A 24,624-nucleotide genomic window follows, 5' to 3' on the forward strand; every position below is an offset into this window, starting at 1 on the left:
GGGTTAAATGATAACCGTAAGAATGATTTTATTCCAGCGATCAATAAGTGTTCATGCAGTTTATTTGAGATAAGCTATTTGATAAATCGACTGGTAAAGTTTTTTTTTGTTTGTTATATTGAATGAGGTTTATGTCCAGCAATATGTCTTCGGATCAATTTATACAAGGACAAGCTCCTATTTTATGTCAACTTTGTGATCAAACGGGGTCTATCAAATGGAAATGCCTTACCTGTGAATTACTAATATGTGGTAAATGTTGCGATAACGTGCACTCCAAATTCAGAACACCAGAGCCTCACGAAATAGTCGACATAAGAAATGTTGGTTTGACTAAAAAAGGGAGAACATCTAATTTAATTTCTAGATGTGAATTCCACAAAGGCTGGAAATGTTGTCTCTACTGCACCATCTTCGCTAGCCAAGGGTTACGATCCATTCCCGTTCTCTTCACCCTTGGCAGATTGAGCCAACATTTGTGAAAACAATGTTGCGCTATCTATCGGAAGATTAAAGTCAAGCCCATTCCGAATACATTATTCTTGACCAATGGTAGCACTTGAACTCTTCAATTTGGAGGTAAAAACACGGTAGCGTCTAGAACCTACACACTTGATAAAGCCGGAAACGAAAATATACGTCAACATCCATGCATCTGTGCATGAAACATACACAGGAACTTCTTATTGATTAAAAACATTCAAGTTGTCACTAAATATAGTCGTATGTTTATAGAATGTAAAGACTTGTTGCACAATAAACACGTGGCAATTGTTTACAAACACTTTCTATATTTACACGTGATCATGTTATAGGCGCTTTTTGATTGGATGCAGCGAGTTTCGACTGCAACCAATAAAAATCCTTATCTTGTGTCTTCGAAATTTTATCTCAATCCGCCAAGGGTGAAGAGAACGGGAATGGATCGTAACCCTTGGCTAGCGAAGATGCTACTGCACCGACTGTAGCGTTGCCGTTTGTCCCAATTGTATTTTCGGAAGACACAAAAACATGACATGATTGATTTCGCTGAGGTCGTTAATGATCCAGACACCGACGTATGTACTCATAGTGTTTTTTAGTATATATGCTTTAAACGTTTTCTTTACATTTTTGGTAAATTAATCATTTGTATCCTTAATAATGTGTCTGTAATTCAAAACACTTTGTTTGCATGCAAAACCGTGTTATAAAAAGATCAAAAGTTACAATGAGTTCTGTGAGTTTGACTGTCCCTCTTGTATCTTTCAATCCTCTTTTACAAAACTTATAAAATGTATGATTTTTCTATAGCCAGGAGTGACCAAATTGAAGAAACAATTGCCAAGGCCATTGATTACGAAATCGTTAATGCGAAACATTTTATTTTTATTTTACCAAAAGAATGCCCTTTTTATAGATATAATTATCGGGGGTATCTGCATCTGAAGTATGTAATCCTAGCGAAATAACTCTCGATCACAAATCAATCAAATAAATTGAAATAGAATTGAACATTAAGATAATACCTGTTTTATAGCAAGCTAAACGTCCCGTTTCATATGACAGTTACTTTACAGAAATTATATCGACAAAATTGGATTAGCAACCCAAAAAGGTAAATGTGACAATAATTGGGATCCAGCACCCAAAATTGTGTAAACATACAGTTATAACCGCCTTAAGTATTCGTAAAAAACAAAATGGCTACGAGTGCATGTAAATGTGCACATGAAAAAACCTTTTCTTTTGAACAACTAAGAAAATAAAACAATCCTACTAAATACTTTGTAATGTTTTCTTAATTCCTCATGTCATGAATTTTACGTTCCAAGCCTTTGGTGGAATTTGTGTTCTGAGTTCGTTTTTGCTGTTCCCTTTTAATGCATATACTCACCAACAATTCTAAGTGGTGCAAAGTTAGTTACCATGGGAATGCGGAAAACTTCAAGATATAATAAGTCTCCATAGAGAACACAAATGTTATCAAGTAATAAAACTTAGTTTAACTCTGACTTCTGTCTGCAAATATGGACTTTAAAACAATTGTGTAAAAGAGTAGCGAGAAAACTTAGTAATTATATAAATGTTTCTTTTTTTCAGTTATCAAGAAAGTCCAGTAATAATGTACCTAATCATATAAGTTTAAGCTCGGATTTTGAACAACTGGAGGTTTTAGAAGGTAAGTAATAACTATATAGAATACCATTATTAACAAATAAATGTATTGCAAGTCCTGAATAAGGGGGGGGGGGTCATTAAATGCATTTTTGTTATTGCATCGGTGTTTCAGTACTGACACGATTTATCACAACTTTTCTCCTTTCCTTTTTCATAAATTATTAGAAAAAACTAAAAGGCCCAAGGGTTCAACTCACTCAGCCAAATTGACCCTAGATAGATGTGTTGAGTTTTATAAAGGAAGTATTTAATCGTTGCTTTCAATTTTGAGACATGTGCGTTCCTGAAAGGTAAATCCAGAATGTGCTTCGTTTTTAGCGCAAGATTACAACGGTATTTTGATGCTGTTATAAATTTGTGTTAGTTAGACAAGTAGTCAAACCCATCAGTTAAATATTTGTCATACCAAATTCGTTTTTGTGAAACAAAATCATTTCAGTTATTTGCCGATATTTACTTGCCAAATTATTTTAGTCATGCGTGGTTGCTGGTAATTTGGATTCAGAAACACCCACGTTTTCAAAGTTTAAAACAATGAAAATGATATACACTGGATATAACAACTTGACATACGAATGTTTATTTACGTTATTTAACATATTAAGAAGTTACTGGTTTGTAAATGTTTTAATATTGGATCTTTTTCTATAGTACATTGTGTATCAAACTGATATAATTATTTTTTAATTGGCTTTAGAGGTAATATGTTATATTAGAGTAATTAGATAGGATCACAGAAGAGGTTGATATTGTCACATAAGAGTTAACATTACCTTTATTGCCTTTATTTACTTTTTTTCATTTAACCATTGTTACGTCTTTACAAATATTTTGTCTGCTTTTTGTTCATTTTAGATTTGAAAGTTCCAACGTTAATTACTCTGAACTATGTAGAAAAGGCAGCAAAATTTTGGTTTATGCCAGATATAAGTGAAACAGAAGGTTCTATACATTATGTTCATTTATCATTTGATAACTTTTATCACTCAAAATAAATGTCAATTACAATAGCATTAACATTGGTAGTAAAAAGTGTCTGAACAGATTTGCTTGAATAGACTATCTGAACAATTACAGACTTATAATCCGGGTACCTTTGATAACTTTCAACCGGTAACATATGTATAAAGTTTTAAGTTATATCTAACTTCTGTTAACTTTTTGGATGCCTATATATAGATGTTATACTTTGAGGATATGTTTCCAAATATTGAAGAATAAGATAGACATGACCGACTAAATATGAAGTTATCTTTAGGTAATTTCCTTGATTTATTGTCAAAATTTAAATTGATTAAGCTAGAAAATTAATATGGTACATATTTGTGAAATAAACATTGGTATAGTAGTCAATTCATCTAAATTCGTCACAATGTAGTTAGAATTACCTTAATGCTATTTCAGCTCTTCTTTCGCTGAAAGCCACCACACCTGGAACTTTTTTGATAAGGAAGTCAAAAACCAAAGTTGGATGTTTTGCTCTCGTTTTGCGGGTTGAAAACGACTCATTGTACGATAACCCAACAGAAATTTCATTGGAAGATTGTGTATTTACATATCGTATTGAGAAAACAGCAGAAAACAAGTATCAGTTCTCTTCCACTGCGCAGAAGTTTGGTGAGATTTAACATTAAAAAGTTAAATCACAAAAATACTGAACTCTGAGGAAATTTCAAAATGGAAAGACCCAAATCAAATGGCAAATCGAAAGATAAGACGCTTCAAACGAATAGACAATAACTGTCATATTCTTGACTTGACACAGACAATTTCTAATGTAAAAAATTGTGGATTGGTTCTGTCCCATGACTATTGCTACATTTCCTTAAATTCTTCAGTCATAAAATGTTTACAAAAGTTCATCATACAACATTTAACGTAATAATATATGACACATTCAGTTGGAACTATTCTAACAACCTGGAACGAACGATATTTTAAAAAACTCATAATGTATCTTATGACACTCAAAACTTTCGAACTATCTATACTATTTAATGAGGAAACCTTATTGTGTGTGTCGCTTCTCTTCCTTCAACAATAACCTAATAATCATGCCTTTGCATTCTATAGGTACCATGCATAGTCGCATTTGCCATCCTCGCTGTTTAAAACTGCTTAAAAATTATACATAATGTGTGCAGGTACTTGGGGACAGGACAATTATTTTCGCTTTTTCTGTACACTATGAAAATACATATATACTACGAAAAAAGTGTATTTGCTATTAACTATCAAGACCAAGTCTTGGTTTACTATAAACGGCTGTCATATATTTATATATAGAGATTATAGTATGGTTAGATATATGTTTTCGTACGTCTTGCAAATTCGTACTAAGTATGATATTTCAATGTAAATTATGACGTCACAATGGATTCTTATAAGCATAAAAAACCGATGAGAAGAGTACATATGTCGGTTCATACAGGCAAAACGCAAATAATTGAAATTATTCGAAAACAAAAAAAATAACGGAATTTGAAAAAAGGTCATTGCTAAAAGAAAAGGCCTGTCCCCAAGTACCGATTATTTTTTATTCCTTTCCTGGAATTCTCCAGTCATAAAATGGTTACAAAAATTCATCATTCAACAGTTAACATACCTCTATTTACGCTATAAATGCCTGCAATTTCACAGTGTGTTCTTGTAGAAATAGAACCAAGCAATGCATCTATGTTTGATATGTCGTATCTAAATACGTACAGACATTAAGAGAGATAACTCAATGGCTGAAATTCCAATATCAATACAAATAAATAAGAATTCACTTTTCGCATGCGTAATTTCTTCTTTTTGTTTTTTGGTGCACATCGGTTCGGTTTTTGTATGTTTTCCATGCAAAGTTTTGTTGTGAAAATTTTTTAGTTTATTTAAAAAAAAAACGCTTTACTATAAATGCTTGTGTAGTAGAGGATCAATAATAATATATGACACATAATTTATTGAGCCGGACACCTGTTTAGATTAAATGTTGACTCTTCCAAGACAAATTTCGTAATTAAGTGAATAGTAATTTTCTGTTTCATTCTTTTTTTGTGATCAAAGGATGTTTGTTTTTAATTGACTAATGGCTTGGATTTGATAACATCCTTGATATTTTGATTTTTCCATTTTATAAGGATTTTTCCGTTTGAATTTTCCTCGGTGTTGACTTTTCACAAGGTGTCAATCAAATACGAAATAGTCGAAGAGGACTGGTGAATACCTCAACAAATCGAAAATAATCGAAAAATCTTCAATAAAGACAACTGTAGTTCTGCTGTTCAAAAGTCATTAATCGATTGAGAGAAAACAAATCCGTGTTACAAACTTAAACTTCAACTATAAGAGGAAAACAGAGAAACACGAGAACACTGAGCTGCAACAAAAAACAAACGACAATGCAACGTACACAGAAACGAACTATAAAAGAGGGACGAAAGATACCAGAGGGACAGTCAAACTCATAAATCGAAAATAAACTGACAACGGCATGGCTAAAAATGAAAAGGACAAATAGACAAACAATAGTACACATGAAACAACATAGAAAACTAAAGAATTAACAACACGAACACCACCAAAAACTAGGGGTGATCTCAGGTGCTCCGGAAGGGTAAGCAGATCCTGCTCCACATGTGGCACCCGTCGTGTTGCTTATGATATATCAAATCCGGAAAAAGTCTAATTCGGTAGGTCACATTTATGAAAGGGAAGGGGATTGTAGTTACGACGTAAGGAACATATCCGATATCATTTGTGAAACGGTTATTCCATAACGGTTAACAAACTCGTGATGGCGTCCGTAAAATTTACGAAGAGCTATATTTCTGACTTGGTGCCGGACATTTTAAAAAAAATGTATGGCAATGTTAAATATGCCGTTAAAATTACAACACTACATGACGGGAATATTGTACAAATAAACGCAAGAATGCCAATGACAGAGAAATACATAAATAAATATTATAAAAGTACTTTTTGACATGTTATCCACAGAATAACAACGAATAACTAAAATTAATTAAGGGCATTACACAGCTAAACAAATTTATGAATTGTGTATCTGTCACACAAATGCATCAAAAATGTAACGTCACAGGTAAATTTCTAAAACTTTGATATAAATCAAAATTAGGTTTCTAATTATGTGATTTGTTGTATTTCATAACAATTTCAAAATATTAGTTTAGAATTGTGTTAGTAATAGTTCAACTACCTATTTCGGCGTTTCTTCCAACATCAAAATAAAATAAATGCTGTGCACATAGTTAAGATTAGTTATCTTTACTTCAACATACGAGAATAATATAAAAGATAGAATCAAAACTATACGACACAAAACAATATCCAATGAAAATTACTTCGTTATTTATACATGAACGCTGGATAAACAAAAACCGGGACAAGTCGTATAGAAATTCGAATTCACACTCAGCAGTCATATTCTATAGTACTTCATCAATACTTCTTATCATAGATATTAACAAACTCATTCTGCAATATTGTTTTGATTTATATTTTAGACACCATTGGATCTCTGGTATTCCTACATACAAAAGCACAAGGTATATTGCCATGCACATTAAATCTTCCAAAAGGTGGTAAGTAATAACTATAAATATAATAACACGTATCTTATACATGATATTGCTTCAGTGTGTAAAACTTCAACAACTGTGTAACAAGCTTTACTTTTGACTTAATTTTAAAACAAAATACATATTTAAAGGTGTTATGGAGAGGACGAGCTTTAGATTCGGAATATCAGCTTAACAATTGTCATCTGTGAAACAGATATTCCATAACAGTAAACAAACTCGTTTCACATGGGATATATATGTTGTGTACAAGTAATCATTTTGTATAAAATATAACTTGTACAAAACATTGCGTGATAGGAATATAGTACTTATAAACGCAAGAACACTCAGAGATTTATATGAATAAATAGTATGATAACGGTATACATTACAAGATGTACACCATAGAATAACAACGGACACATCACATGAGGTAACGACAGAAACGGTTAGTTTTGATAGTGTTTATATATTCCATGGAAGCACATATTGGTTATTATTCGTTTAACAACATACTACTCTAATCGTTGTTAGTAAATGTTACTCGAGTGCGCGAAATCAACTCATTAAAATCAATTAACATTACCTATATTAAACATCATTCGGGGAAAATATTTCCCTATTTGTTGTTTTGAATTAAATAACAATACATGTAATTAAATATATTTGTAAATTGAGTATTGGCTTTGACTCTATATTGTATGAGAATAGCCAGAGCTATATATAAAATCATTCAGTTTTGTTATTCACATTTATAAATGTATTTAACGTTGTAGATTTGAGACGAGGGGTTAATTTGAGCAGTGAATCGTTTCAAGCAATAAGGCATTATTGGTACTTTCCTGATATTTCCAGAGACGAAGGTTTGACACTATAATAATTTAAAGTAATAATTTTCGAATGTTTATTTGAAATGGACAGGCACTACCGCCACAACAATAAAAGTAAATTATATTTAAGTTTCGGATTGATTTATATTAATTTGATGACCTTTTTCTAAACAACCGGTTTGTGTTATAGGTGTAATACCACCAAATCATGGTATGTCACATCCGGTTGTATACGAAAGTAGATCTAAAAAAATATTCCCTTGAATTTGACAGTTGTAGGTAATTAATCCTACATTTTATTGCAGTAAAAACATTTTTGTGTCATCAACATATATCTTGGGCATTTCAAAACACCATTATTTTTTATTTGGGATTTCTATAGAAAATTTTGTAATCTTGAGGTTACATGGTGACTAAACCTTGTACACAGATAAATTAAGGGGAGGAATTTGATTGGTTAACTTCCAATGATGGTTATTTTCTTATATGCAATGAAATGTTATGTGAAATTTTTTCTGTAGTACTGGACAGGATAAAACTTTACTCATGCCAAGTATTTCTTTATTTGAAACAAAGATAAATTCTGCACATTTTTTTGAAAAGTGCAAATTTAACAAAGACTAATAGGGGGAAATAAATGGTGGTATTACACCTAGTATGGGAAGCTGTACATGCACCTTTGACCTTGTGAGTAATCTCATGTGTTAAAATTTCTTGCTATTTAAGTGAAATATTACAAAATATGAAATATTCTGAGTGGATTGAGTCTCCAAAGCACATTTTATGAGAAAATTGTCTTGAAATAGGACTCTATCATGAATAATCAGTTGACAGAACAAGCCATACTAAGTGTATTTTTTTTTTGGGGGGGGGGGGGGGATGGGGTCTCCTTATTTCTGATATTCTGCTATTATAGAACATTTTCCGAGGAAATACTTAAATAAATATATAGTTATAAGTAGATGAAATTATCTTTAATGCTGTAACGACAAATTATTTACTAAAAGAGAAGCCTTTTATGTCCCTCTCTGGAACGCGGCGTAAATTTAATTTTTACGTAAGGACTTATTAAAACCTCCTTGGAGACAGCAAACTTTTATATGGATTGTTCAATCTGCTAAAATGCTTCAATTACTTATTTCTTATAACATTTCTACCATAAATGAGTGAAAGTTACCCCATAATTTTTATTTATTGGAATGCAACGTTGAAATTTTGAGGAAATAAGAGGTCTAAATTGACAAAAAGAGACCTTATAAAGAAGACAAAGAGGTTCATTAGTGGTATTTATCTTCCTAAAATCCTCTTGTGTATCATATTTAAATGTGTGTAGGCAGATAAGATAGATATTTGATCATTTATTGGTCTACACTCTATTCCATCTTGATTCGGCTTGGTTTGGATTTGTCGAAGAAATTTTGCTCGAATCGCTGTAGATGTCGTCTTTCATTATACTAGATATTTCTCAAACTATTGAACTGATTATGACAAAACTTGACAGAAATGCTTGAAATAACCAGTATTACAAAGGAAAAAAGTTACATTCAGTTTATTGAACAATAATGTCTTCTTAAGGTGTAATACCACCAAATCATGGTATGTCACATCCGGTTGTATACGAAAGTAGGTCTAAAAAAATATTCCCTTGAATTTGACAGTTGTAGGTAAATAATTCTACATTTTATTGCAGTAAAAACATTTTTGTGTCATAAACATATGTTTTGGGCATTTCAAAACACCATTATTTTTTATTTGGGATTTCTATAGAAAAGTTTGTAATCTTGAGGTTACATGGTGACTAAACCTTGTACACAGATAAATTAAGGGGAGGAATTTGATTGGTTAACTTCCAATGGGTGTTTTTTACTTATATGCAATGAAATGTTATGTGAAATTTTTTCTGTAGTACTGGACAGGATGAAACTTTACTCATGCCAAGTATTTCTTTATTTGAAACAAAGATAAATTCTGAACATTTTTTTGAGAAGTGCAAATTTAACAAAGACTGATAGGGGAAAATCAATGGTGGTATTACACCTATATACCTTTCTATCTTTGTACTTGTTTTGTGAGTTTATTTTTTGCCTTTCTTTTCCCCCCTTAAAAATTCCCTTACAAAGTCTGCTTTAAATTGCATTATCTCAAATTGTAAACCAATATTTTCTTTATTTCATCTATTTGTATCTCATTTTACACTAGTATACCGGTGTTTAAAAGTCATAAATCCATTGAGAGAAAAAAAATCTGGGTTACAAACTAAACCTTATTGAAACACATCAACAATAAGAGGAAAACAGAGGAGCAACAGGAACACTGAATTGCCACACAAACATTCACCAACATACATAGAAACCAACTATTTGATAACAACTGCTATAAAGTCGGTCGTATAGTTCTCTAAGGGTTTTTTTGATTATTTAGTGAAACTAACATAGAAATTTTCAACTGTACGAACTCACAATATAATTCTTTTATAAAAGAAAAAGGTATTACATCTTCAAAATCAGAATCGTTTCTGTTCATAACCTCATTGAATTTGTTTGTTAAATGCTATAATACTGTGTATTGGAACAACTTACATGGTTCTCGTCATTTTTATAATATGTGTTTGCACGATGTACCGGGAAAATCACTTTTCAATTTCTGGAAGTTATAAAAGATGTTAATGGTTCAAAAATGAAAATTTTGATGTACAAATCGAAATATCCAAATTCGGGATTCGTATGAACTCCAATATAAGCGATTGCAAGTTGGTCGAAAGAGATCAAATGTCCAGCTGTGTATTTATCACCGATCAAGCGAACCCAAATGTAGTTGTGTGGAACAGTATTCTGATGTTTTTGGACATAGAACAAAAATTTATAACCCTTTTGAGATAAGACGTTGAAATTTTATTTCGATCAACTATTTTTTGTATGGTGACTGTACAAAAGAGGGACGAAAGATACCAGAGGGACAGTCAAACTCATGAATCGAAAATAAACTGACAACGCCATGGCTAAAAATGAAAAAGACAAAACCGACAAACAAAATTATGCATGACACAACATAGAAAACTAAAGAATAAGCAACACCACAAAACCCAACAAAAACTAGGGGGATCTCAGGTGCTCCGGAAGGGTAAGCAGATCCTGCTCCACGTGTGGCACCCGTCGTGTTTCTCGTGTTATAACAAATCCGGTAAATACTCAAATTCGGTAGGTCACATACATGAAAGGGAAGAGGATTGTAGTTACGACGTAAGGAACATATCCGATATCATTTGTGAAACGGTTATTCCATAACGGTCAATCTATAATGTAGATTTCAAATGTTCTTTCTATTAAACTGCTGTTGAAGTGGTTTTGATATTGAATGGTAGGACCATATCCTGGTAGTGAAGTAAATCATTAATAAACACACTGTTAACGAATGAATTAAAATACGTGAATGCCATGGGGGCAGAGGGTGTACAACTGCAGAAATATCAGACGTTTGATAATGGAAAAGCTGAATTCGACATGTTTTTCATATGCCCTACTTCAAAGTCAATCATCTATATCAATATCACTGAAAAGATTGAAATAAGAAACACATCTTGTATCGGACGTGTCCTTAATTTTATGTTCACCAGAGTTGCAAGTACTCACATACATATCAGTAAATGAGTGATTGGATATAGTCAATCCTTATGAAAATGAAATCATTGAAGTTTGTCAGATGTGATAACTTTTAATCGTTGAAAAGCTTTTGAATGAACTCTGCCTCAGTTAATTTAGAATATTTTTATAATGCTTATGGTCATGGTCATGAAAATCTGATGATACATTTATAAAAATCAATTTTCAGCATAACAGTATACAGATAATTCATCTTTTAATATCGTTACTAGGAAATTCGTTTTCGCACTAAGTATAAAAATTATTATGAAAGGCATGGCATGATTTTCTACATTTCTCTGAATGGTCGTCATTTTGTTTTTAGTTCCGGGGAAAGTATTCTTTTTTTATTACCCACATCCATTTATATGGATAAAGGTAGTGCATTGTACAAATTTAGAAAAATAAATAGAAGGAAACTGTCGGTTGTACTTTTATAATAGTTTGGAATAGAAAAACACTTATTATTAAAAAAAGATAAAAAAAAAAAAAAAAAAAAAAAAAAAGTAAAAAAAAAAAAATATTAAGCCTAGTTCAATAAGTGGATGTTTTGTATGGGTATCCAATTTCCTCTTCCAAATTAAATCCAGAGTATTTCTTACTTTTCTGAAAACACTAAATTAAAACGTACTTAAGAAGGAAATTAAGTAATTACCAATTCCTAGCTTTAAAAATACAATTCAATGGTATAAAATCGATCTGTTTTCTAATTGTGTCGTAACAAAGATTACGTTATCTAATCACCAAATACGATTTATTCCTGGTTTAATAAGAAAAAAGGCAAACCTCATCTATCAAGTTGACAAACACACACACATTTTCCAACATTACCTCTCGATTGCCCCTCTCTTTGGTACCTATCCTCATCCGTGGTATCTTGATACCATATTTAACTTGAGTTTGGTATTTTTGTTCTGGTAATTTTCGTGATATAACTTTTAAGGATGTACTTAGGTGAGGTTAGGTAAAAATTAAGAAATTAAGAAATTAAAATTGATACTTTAAGCTGGTAGAGCATCAATTGAGGACAAAGATAAGCTAAAAATATTGATAGGTCATGGACCTCCTTTTCGAGATTTAAAATATGGCGGGAAAAGGCTGACTCGGACTTTTACCTTATATTTGCATTGGTATTATTTGGGTCTCAAAACCAAAGAATGAAAATCAGAATCTTCTAAAATTTTGGTAAATGACCTTTCATGATTTATTAAGTCTTATATGAAAAAATTAATGGGTGTTATGGGGCAAAATATTTTACATTGTATTGTATGGAAAAACAACAAGGAGTCCGAACATTTGACACAAATTCCAAAACTCACCTAAGAACATCCTTAAAGGTAAACATTTTTTAAAGTTTGAGATCTATCAGCATTGTAAGTAATATATGTATTTGAATTCCGTCAATCAAAATTATTATTTCAAAAGGGAAGTGTCGCCGAAACCGGCCAATTTTCGAAGTTATCCTGAACATTTTATCCCGTTTAACTGCTATAACTGAAAATATGTGTACAAAGCATAGATTAAGATTCTTTTGTATTCTATCATGTAATGGGCAGTATTGGTTATAACGGGTAGATTTGTCTACGACAGCAACGGTTCGTATACAAGCCAATAGATTTCAAAGTTAAATGGTTATTCGTTATAACGATCAAGGAATAACCATCGCCAAAAACTGTCATATTATTTATACACTCATAAATAAACTCATCATAGATACCAGGACTAAATTTTGTATATACGCGACGCGCGTTTCGAATCCAAAATAGTTAAAAATGCCAAATAAAGTACGAAGTTGAAGAGCATTGAGAACCAAAATTCCTAAAAGTTTTGCCAAATTCAACTAAGGTAATCTATGCCTGAGGTAGAAAAGTCTTAGTATTTCAAAAAGTTCCAAAATTTTGTAAACAGTAAATTTATAAATATAACCATATCAATGACAATTCATGTCAGCACAAAAAGTGCTGACTCCTGGGCTTTTGATACCCTCGGGGAAATAAATCTCCACCAGCAGTGGCATCGACCCAGTGGTTGTAAATAAACTCATCATAGATACCAGGAATAAATTTTGTATATACGCCAGACGCGCGTTTCGTCTTCAAAATACTCATCAGTGACGCTCGAATCCAAAAACGTTTAAAATGACAAATAAAGAACGAAGTTGAAGAGCATTGAGAACCAAAATTCCTAAAAGTTTTGCCAAATCCAGCTAAGGAAATCTATGCCTGAGGTAGAATAGTCTTAGTATTTCAAAAATTCCAAAATTTTGTAAACAGTTAATTTATAAATACTAGAACACACCCGCGAAATCGCGGGGAAATAGAGCGTATGTAAACTGTAAAAAAAAATATACTGACTGAAGAATTTCAGGAGAGGTATCAAAAGTCAAAGGTACTTAGGGACTGGGCACATTTTTTTTGCCTTCCACCTATTTTCCAAATACCCCGATTTTTATACCTTCTGTTTTTGTAACAAAAACAGTTATTCATAGTAAATAAATGTATGTAAGTATACAGAAATATATCCGCAGTGACCGCCGTTGATATTAATCCATAAGCGGATCCCAAAGGGGGGGCTGGGACCCTGCCCCCCATTTCGTTGAAAAAAAAAAGTTAATTATATGGGGAATCACTGAAGCATGAGAGGAACGCCCCCCCCCCCCCCGCTTAGTTCAGTCAGCCCCCCCCTCCCTCATGTTCTGGATCCGCCACTGTAAACTAATTGATAGTAAATAGCAAGTATTATTCATTTTCGTTTTCCTCCCTAAATAACCCAAACTGAAGCACGTTAAGCAAGGATGAAACATGCTAGAACTCAAAATGATAGCACAAAGCAAATTTATATACTTTATTCATAGTCTTTGTATGTTCAAAGTACAGAAAAACACAAACCGGAAGACTAATCTGACTTAAAGTTTTGTCCAATGACGGGAAAATATCCGGACGCATTCTTTTTCGTTTTTATCCCAAAATAACCCAAACTGAATGATCATAAGAATGGATGACAAATGCGACTATACATGTTACCTATAGGACACAGAGGCATGATGATTAATTTATTGTGGAAGGAGGAGAAGCGACACCCAAAATGAGGTCTTCTCGTTTAATAGTATAGATAATAATGTGATAACAGCTCATTCATTCTTGATAGGAATGAGATAGTCGTTAATAGCGATTTAAAAAGTTTGAATATTTTATTGATTCCGGTAACGTGATTAATGGCAATATGATAAATGCAATTATTATGTCATTTTGTAAGAGGTTAGGTTGTTGCGCAATTGAACAATACAGCTACAGTTAAAATGCTTCAGATCCTGAAGCTAATAGATATTGGAAATATGAACATGCTACAATTCCCAAATTCAAGCAAATCATAAGGAAGGATGGACGTTAAAGCAAATCATACAAGTCGCTTGTATTACACAGAAAATTAAACATATCACGTTTTCACTGTATATGTTCATGTGTACATGTCGATTGAATGGTTGTCTTCACAACCTGTAGATAGTAAAAGAAATGAAAAGGAATGAGGGGGACAAAGATAAGTAGGATTTGATATTACCGGTCATTTAAAATACATTGATATGTATAGAATTGAGAATGGAAATGGTAATGTGTCAAATAGACAAGAACCCAACCGAAGCGCGAAAATCAGCCGAAAGTTCAATACAGCGAGCAAATACCGCACCCGCAGCGTGCTTCAGCTAGCCCCTCAACAAAAATTTGTACTATTTCAGTGATAAAAGACGTCATACTAAATGTATGCATGCACAGAATTAGATGGTGCATAGCTTGAGAAAAAACACGATTGTTTATTCAAATTACACAACTCGTAAACTGTACTATTATAAATTACTTGCAATGATATAAAGAATTCAACATTTCAAAACTAATTTACGTAATCGTATCAGGAATTCGGGAGTAGAGTTGTACGTGTCATTTTTTCCAGCATATACAAACTAAACTGATCAGGAATCTGATGTTCAGTAGTTGTCGTTTGTTGATGAGGTTTATAAGTGTTTCTCGTTTCTTCTTTTTTTATATGGATTAGACAGTTGGTTTTTCCGTTTGAATGCTTTTTAACTAGTAATTATTTGGAGACCCTTTATATCTTGCTTATCGGTGTGAGACAAGGCTCCGTGTTGAAGACCATACTTTGGTTTACTTTTATAAATTATTATTTGGATAGTGAGTTGTCTCATTGGCACTTATATCAAATCTTCTTATATCTAATTATGAAGAATGTTCATGAAGAAATCACAAATGTTCTTATATGTCAGAGCTTGTTGAAATTGTTTTTATCAGATAATTTTGCAAATGTTGTCTTCAATATTAATTTCATTACTCAAATTAATTTTCACAAAATTTAAGGGACAATATGGATCCAAGAAGACGTCATTATTGTGCACTTCGTTAAAGTAAATAAGTTTTATTAGTTAATACTTCAAACGAAATTGGCTACATGAAAGGGTGTGTATCTGACCAATATACGGGTTGTCAATATCACAAATTAGTCAAAGCATTCACTAAAAATGATCATCGGTATAAGTTCATCATTCGAAATAAAAATCTACATGCAGACATATTATGCGTTCGGGTATTTCACATCCAATTGTTCATTGTAATATTCTATACAAAGCACAAAAATGTCGACATTCACATTCACAAAGCTAACCAAACCTTTAAACAGACTTATTCAAAATGAATATTGTTCCGATACTGTTACCAGGTAATTACAGATGACAAATTTTGGTATTGATATTGATTCACTCATAGGGTCTCAGCATCGGAAATATACCAAAAAAAAAGCTGCTGGCGTGATACTGGTTGCGTTCTTCTCATATATTTGATGATGGTATGCTACTACATCCTTAACGGGAGGTATTATGCTTGATTTTCTTATGATGCAGACATAATCTTTCAAACAGTTAAATTGAGGTTTGGAGCTGGGATGTCAATAACTTGTGTAGGCCTTTGGTAATATATGCATCATTGTAATTTTGCTTAGTTTCTTTTGTTACCTATTCTGATATTGGTCTCGGATTTCATTTAAACTAGGTTTTACTGTGCGTATCACTGTGTATTTGTTTAGTCTACATTAGTTAGACGTATAGGGGAGGGGAAACTCAAAGAATATGTTTAACCCCGCCACATAGTTGCGCCTGTCCCAAGTCAGGAGCCTCTAGCCTTTGTTTGTTTTGTTTGTAAATTAATATTAGTTCATATATATATTTTGGAGTTAATTGTGACGTCCATCTTCATTGAACAAATTTACATTTTTTCTAATTGCTGCTGACGCCCGCCTCCGAGTGCTGGATTTTCTAGCTTTGTTGAAGACCCACGTGAGTGTCAATGTTTGGGCTCCTTGAATTCAAAAATCAAAAAGTATACTAAATCTGCAAAATATTTTTTTTTTATTTTTCATACCCAGTTATGTTTTCTAAAATTGAGAATGGAAATGGGGAATATGGCCAGAAGCAATATCCTGACCAAAGAGTAGAAAAGAGCCGAAGGCTTATCATACCATCTCCTCAAGATTAAATTGATAATTTCATATAATGGCTTTTGTTGTTGATTTACTGATGAATGATTCCTTTAGTCTGTAATAAATTCTAATTTTGGATGTAAGTTATTTAACTTGAGAATGTTGCAAGGCAATGGAATTCTGTCATTAAACAGTATTATATATTGAATTGCCTTCTTTCGGGGAATTTTACTCTATATTTCCTCATTTTCATTGTCAAGTGTTTATAAAAACAGTATTAAACAAATAATATAAGAGGTTTGAAGTTAAACATCCGAAGAATATTGGTACTTGGTTTGTAAGTATTGAAAAAAAAACATTATTAAAAGACGGATCTCGGACCAAACAAATTCTAATTGTATCTTATGTTAGAGCAGATGTTGAAAATGATGTTATATGAGATAAATGCATAAAAGACAAAGTACTTTTGAATTCAAAATGTTTAATTTCACCGCAAATATAGGTTAGGCGATGTTTCGTGAGCCTTTTAACGATCACATACAAGAGAAAAATAATTTCGACAAGTTTAATGAAATCCATATCATACATTTATACTATATAAAATATAAATATATCATACTTTTGAAGCAGTCAACTTTGTTGAATTGACTCGCAGACAACAATAGTGTCTAGCTTTTTTTTTAACTAAATTCGCGTATGATCCTAAATATAGGTTTAAACATTTGGTATCACAAGGTTTTATATTTTTTTGTATGCCAATCTAGGGCCTTCGTGGTCATACCCCTTTAAACCTACGTGCTAGCATATAACAACGTATTTTATTCTAACAAAAGGTTTTCGGTATCACAAACTAGTAAACAAAATCACTAAATTTAATCATCGGTACAAGTGCATGATTCGAAAAAAAAACATGCACATAAATTATATGTTCAGGTATTTATTATCAAATGTTTTATAATAATATTCTATTCAAAGCACGAAAATGTCGACATTCGCCTCCTAAGCTTACCAAACTTTTAAACAGACTTTCTAGTATTCAGAAAATTACGATACTGTTGTCAGGTCATTAAAGATGAATTATATTGAGAAAATTGCAAAGCAAAGGAATTCTGTCATTAAACAGTATTATATATTGAATTGCCTTCTTTCGGGGAACTTTATTCTATATTATCTCATTATCAGTATAATGTGTTTGCAAAAATAGTATAACCTAAATAAAGGTTTAAAATTAAACTTGTGAAGTTAATTGGTACTAGTACTTGGTTTGTAAGTATTGAAAAAAAAACATTATTAAAAGACGGATCTCGGACCAAATAAATTCTAATTGTACCTTAAGTTAGAGCTCATGTTGAAAGTGTAATATAAGATGAATGCATAAGAGACAAACACACTTTTATTGACAACGATAAACTTCCCCGCAAGTATTTTTTAGGCAAGGTTTTGTTAGCCTTTTAACTTTCACATAAAAAAGAAAAAATAATTTAGACATATTAAATGAAATCTATATCATCCATTTATACTACCGGGTGAATCAAAGTACAAACTATTCGTATTGTGCACTATCGAACGCTCAATTCTTTGAATTTCGAAAGTAGTTTCATCCAGTATTGTCTTTATGATACTTTGAGCATGTGGAGAAATTATATCTTAGATGTCTCGGACAATTTCCTGTATTGTCTACAAACTTGTCGTAACATGTCGTTAGTGGTATACGAAAGAGGAATTCCGTTGAATTATTCATTACTTTTTTATGATTTTGTCTGGGATTAAAGAAACATATCGAAATAATGATAATTGATTATTTTGCACTTAGTACACTACTCGGTTCCTTCGTTTGAACAGTTATAGCAACTACAATCCCTTTCTTTTCCTAAAATGCCTCAACTATGATATCACCGAATTAGATATATCACCGAGTTTTAACTAACATGAGAAACACGACAGAATTAACTGTTAGAGCATAATCTATTGAACCTTTAATAGCACATAACAATTGCCCCTGTTTTTGTTTGGGATCGTATTCTGATTTTTTTAATCTATTTCTCAAGTTGTGCATGAAAAGTAAAATAACAAAAATACCGAGCTCAAGTGAAAATTCACAACGGAAATTCTATTACCAAATGGCAAAATCAAAAGCTTAAAAACATAAAATGAATTGAAAACATCATATTCATGACTTGGTATATTAAGCATTTCCCTTTGAAGAAAACGGTGGATTAACCTGGAAAGCTAGATAAACTTTTCCTTTGTATTGTATTCTACTGTTTTGGTCGGGGTCTTTTTCTTTTGTTTTTTGTCGTTGAGTTGCCAAATTTTTGTCAACTTCAATGTTTGAAATTCCCTTTGGTATCTTCGCCTCTCTTTATATTACAAATACATTATGTAACAACTTCGACGAAATATCGAAACATTATCTTAACGTTATAAGATGGAACTCATTTCGTAGACGAAATAGAGTTTATGGTATGCTACATTCAGTTTAATTCATATCTAATTAATAATTGATATATGTCTACCCCAATATTTTAGCATTTACTATTATGTATGACGTATGTTAAAAAAAAAACACCTCTTTAAAGTAAAAAATATCTTATCGGTAATCATTAAATGGAGAAGATATTTTTTTTAATCAAGGATTAAGCATTATGTTGAGAGTCTCTTAGATCTAAAACAAATTGTACCTATTATCAAAAACTATAAAATGCGTCATTTTTCTAATATAAATGTTTATTCTTATAAAACCATGCAAGAATAAAAGTCACAGAGAGGTTAGACTGAAATTATACATTAATGAAAATAACATCCTTTAAATGAGATGAGATAGACTTAATCTTCAGTAACTGGTCAGGAGATATTATATTTTATCTCCTATGCATTTCTAGGAATATGATTGGTAAAAACCAACCGAGTGAAGATCGTGTATTTTTCATTTTAGGTTAGTAGACGGGGCTTATTTAAATACACAGTTAGTTATGGTGTTTCGTCCTTGTACAAAAAAGAAACGGTACTGAGAAAAAAATCTTAAAGGTTGTAACAGACGGAGAAAAAGATGATGAAAGATTGAAATAAATTCATAAAACACATTTAAAGCTAACAAGTTCTTATTGTTGGCATTTGTTTGTGTACGATCAATTGAAGTAGTTTATTAATTTATCTTCTAAATGCCACGTAATTAAGATAGTCGGTAAGATAAATTCGTTACATAGTGTGCTAGTGACGTAATACGGTATATATGGGGTCAGTAAATTCCATATGGGGATTCGAGTTTATACCGCATTAAACATGTTAAATCACTAGCAAACTATGTAACTACTAATATTTGCACTGTCACACAACAATACAACGTATTAATGTATATGTTTTAAAAAGAATCAGAGGATCATTATATGGTACTTGTTTGGGGCTAACGCAAACAAATAACAGCATCTAAGCAGAGCACCGATTGGGACTAGCAAACAAACAAAACGATACAATTTTTCTATTTTCAAAAAAAATGAAAATTTACTTGTAGTATATGAATGCTGTTGAGGATTAAAATAGGTCATGCATGTTCAAGACGATGATGCTTTTCATATCTCAACCATACCATTTTGGTGTAATAACAAGGTAATTAAAATATGACGTCATTTTGCAACACGAGCGTAAAGCACTATACACGAAATGGTCTATGTAAGAATGAGTAAACAGAACATGATCATCAAAGAGAGGTAAATCAAAAACAGAATTGGAAAATTTGTACCGTCTATCTTAAATGTTGGTCTGCAGTTTTCAAAGACAAAGTCTTGTAGCATCAAAATTTTTTAATACAATGGCGTTTGATTTTTTTTTTTTTTGTACTTCCCTTTTTTTTAAATTAACACCGAGCTCGGATATTTTATTTTTATTAGTTGGAAAGCATAAAGAATAAAATCTTTTTTAAAATATAGAAATCTTTACAGAACCGATAAAATTCCTACAATGACATGATTCATTTTCATTTTAACTGGTTGTTATTTGATAATGCACTCCCGTTAGGACTTATAGAATATGTGTTGCGGTATCACGTGCCCAAGTAGTATACCAATGACATTTTGGGAACACGATACATATTTAAAGAATTCGGGTACGTGCAAAATAAAATTTTGAAGGCCAAAACAAATTTAACGTTACCTTACCGTTCTTACCATAGCATATTTAAACAATTATGTCAACATATTCACATAGCATGTATGAGACCATCATAACGGCGTAGTTTCTTTATATAATTTTCCCTTTTTGGAATATTTTTCTGAGGTTAAACATGCATACAAAGATCAAGGTTTGTGCTTTCGTATAACTGATTTAATCCTACTATTGTTTTCTTTGCCAAGTCGAACAAGTTATGCTTTGTTCTTTGGTCTTCGATATTTGAATAAAAGTATTAACAAAAACTCAAAGGTATTTTGAATAATGAGGTTCATAAAAACTAATGCCACTAAACATTAGACTATATCGAAACGAATAGAAAACAATTGTAATATTCCTTACTTGGTGCAAGCAAATTTATCTTAACCTCAAATATTCTGATATACTTTATACATTGTAACCATTGCAGTTCTGTATTTATTGTGCCTATAAACGATTTTCCAAAAATAAGTCCATTCATTTTCGTCTGAACCTAACATATAATTCTGTATTTGCTGACCTGTTGGAACTATAATAATTCAAATAAATAGTGAATACATGTCTTTTGTTACACTTGGACTTTACAAAAAAACATCTTTGCAAAGAAGGTATAAATGGATTAGATAGTTTATAGTTATCAAATACATAGAACGTTCCTGCATTCTCTTCATCAGAATTATGATGTAATATTTTTTAACATTTCTGTTAAATTTGAATTTTCCCAACATCTGATACAATCTCATCAATTTAATATATTTTTTTTTATACCTTTATTGTGCCAGTTTTAACAAAATCAAAGTTATTTCTTTACTTTTATTAATTTTTTCGTTCACAGTAACCTTAATAAATAATATTTCTTCTTTATCCACAATAGTATCCCATGCATGGAATACGTCATGCCAAATTTAATTTTAACTTGATTCAAAATCTATCAATATGTCAGGTATTTAGAACAAATTTATGATGCTTAATGGTTCATTCCAATTTTTCATTTACCAAAGTTTCCTCTGTGCATTTCGTTTTTTTATGTTTGTTCTGATGGCAATGTAATTTGCATTAATCAATTTTGACTTTTTCCAAAAGTTGGTCATTAATAAGGCACACCTCAGTATGGTGTTAGACATGCTCTAAATATTGTTTTTATATCTCACGTAGGAAAGGATATGCAATTTGTAAGCATTGAAATTATTTTTGAGACTGCTTCCATACAACCGTTATTGTAAATATTCAAAGATTCATAGCTCGAATGATTCAAAAGTTAATTTCAATTCTGATATATAGAGTAAAATGTATATAGCGTCACTAGATTTTTATATATTTGCTGTTCTTTTTAATGTCATATTTATGTGTTTTTTTTCTGATTCATGATGCAAAAGATAGGCGAAAGAGGCTGAAGGGACATTAATCATAATTCAAAAATTAATTTGACAGTTCATGGCAGAAAAAATTAGAATAAGACAAAAAACAGTACACAAAACACAACATGGAATATTGAAGACCGACCATCAAGATCCTCACCAACAACGGGTGTGATATCAGGTACTTCGGAGGGTAAGAATGTCCTGCTCCACATGTGGCACCTGTCGTTGTTGACCATGTAGTTACATACCTGGTAATAAGTATAAATTGGTAGGTATTCTTGTGAAAGAAGACGATAATGTGGAACATAACTCGTCATTCTGTGACAGTTAACAGATAATCCATAACGGTCCACCAAATCGTGGTGGTGTTCATAAAATTTACGGAGGAATGGTTTTGACTTTGCCACTTGGACTTTTAAGATACATAGCTTCCTTGGAACCACAACCTCTATCAACGAAATAGTGATAGGAAATAAAAACCTAGGAACATCGTATGAATTTAGATATATTTACCATATGCAGGTGGTTTTTTTATGTTGCTGAATAGAAATTGAAAGTTCACAATTAGGAAGCTGAAGCTAAAATCATCTCATTTGTCATAAAGTCTTATTTTCAATCTACCTTCATTGTCAATTTCTAAATTAAGTCAGATGTGACACACGTTCGATGGATGGACACCAAAATTTTGAATTATTTAATAAGAGAACATCATTAATATAGCAAAACATGAAGTAAAAAAATATGCTTACTTCTTTTCGTTCTCCTTAGGAAGCTCCTGAATGAAGTCAGTCTCATTAGAATAAAGGAACAATTCGTCAAAAACAAGTTTCTATGGGAATGCTGTTTATTTGTTGAAACACGCGTCCTCTGAACGAAACAAATATGTTGTCAGTCAAAACATCAAGCATTTTGATTATGTAATTTCATTGAGTCCTTTAGTTTATAATTGGTTATAATTGTGGAAAGTGTAGAAGAGTCAATAGTTTTCAAATGTTTAAGTACCATTGCAAGATTAAAGAGTCTAAAATTGTATGTTCTCTAAAAGTTCTTTTAGTATCCACATCTGATTCACGCCACCCGTAGAATGTGTAGTTTCGAGAGTGGTTGCATACAGTACTCGTCCTAATGACACTTCATGCATGTGGAGAAATTATATCCTAGTTGTCTCGTGCAGTTTCCTGAATTGTCTACTAAACTTGGCATCAGTGCTATACGTCAGAAGATTCCTTTTTGAATTATTCATCACTTCTTTATGAGTTTTTCTGGGAATGAAAAAACAAAACGAAATAATAGTTAATTATTTTGCACTAAGTACATAACTCGGCGTTTTATTTTGAATAAATATTAACAAGACAAATCCGAATATCAGTTCTTGTAACCACTATAAACAACATGACCCTATCCGTGCACATTTCATGTCGTTTCATTTGTATATTTATGTAGAAACAAGAACACAAAATTAGGTTCATTATTAGGGATCTCAATGGATGAAAATTCAACGACGGAGGAACTTTCACCATGACAAAGCCCTGTGTCTACGGCGTGGCGTGATCAAAAGTATTTCATTCCTTCGTTATTATGTAAGGAATGGTTAATTCAACGGGCTGATATATTGCTTATTATATTTATTTAACTACAGTATACCCCTACTTTCACTTTGTGTCTACTTAAGAATTCAATTTTCACCGCAACAAGATGTTTTATACTGGTAACATTCTCAAGTCGTGTCTCCATAAAATGAAACATACAGTTCATGTCTGGGAACCAGTACGTACAAATAACTAAATGAATATTACATATCTCACAGATAGAGGCGCGGTTTGAGAAACGGCTGTACTTCCAAAGTGAAACCTATAAATCGGAGGGATATGTCTTTTCACTGTCAAATTCAGGAATGTAGCATCAACTGCAAGAAATTTTGTACCCGTTTTATAAAACGTTGAACACAAAATTGGAGGGAATACATAAACAATTTAAAAGATTTAAATGAATTAAAATATCACAAAAAAATTCTAAGTAATATACTATGCAACATGCATTTTCCATTTCTGAATGTACGCCGGAAAAACTGGATGTATCAATTTGATATATTCGGTGAACAATATATATTGTATGTTTATCAATAACATTTTACTGACTTATTTACTTACTTACTTACTTACTGACTGACTGACTGACTGACTGACTGACTGACTGACTGACTGACTGACTGACTTACTTACTTACTTACTTACTTACTTACTTACTTACTTACTTACTTACTTACTTACTTACTTACTCACTTACTCACTAATTAATAACTCATTTACTTACTTTAACATTTCATTTATGGGTTGTTTTAGTGATGCGAGGTTTTTTTTATAATTTGGGGAATATTTTTAAAAATTCGTGATAGACATTAGGTGACACGACAGTACAAGGAAAAGGTAGGAATTGTATATGTTTC

The 24,624-nt window shown here is 31.8% G+C and overlaps 1 protein-coding gene across 2 annotated transcripts in view; it reads left to right on the forward strand.

Annotated features, from left to right (window-relative positions):
* The first annotated feature begins 950 nt into the window (after nucleotides 1-950).
* Nucleotides 951-24,624, forward strand: part of LOC143080707 (tensin-4-like) — a 48,142-nt gene continuing 24,468 nt past the window's right edge. The window contains exons 1-6 of one of the 2 annotated variants that reach the window (XM_076256704.1): nucleotides 951-1,058; nucleotides 2,083-2,161; nucleotides 3,016-3,102; nucleotides 3,565-3,777; nucleotides 6,669-6,746; nucleotides 7,502-7,588. In XM_076256704.1, the coding sequence (XP_076112819.1) occupies nucleotides 1,017-1,058; nucleotides 2,083-2,161; nucleotides 3,016-3,102; nucleotides 3,565-3,777; nucleotides 6,669-6,746; nucleotides 7,502-7,588 (586 nt within the window). In that variant the 5' untranslated portion in view covers nucleotides 951-1,016. The remainder of the gene's footprint in view (nucleotides 1,059-2,082; nucleotides 2,162-3,015; nucleotides 3,103-3,564; nucleotides 3,778-6,668; nucleotides 6,747-7,501; nucleotides 7,589-24,624) is intronic. The other variant, XM_076256703.1, reaches the window with a different exon arrangement.

This window comes from Mytilus galloprovincialis, chromosome 6 (genome assembly GCF_965363235.1).
Source record: "Mytilus galloprovincialis chromosome 6, xbMytGall1.hap1.1, whole genome shotgun sequence".
Lineage (NCBI taxonomy): Eukaryota > Metazoa > Mollusca > Bivalvia > Mytilida > Mytilidae > Mytilus > Mytilus galloprovincialis.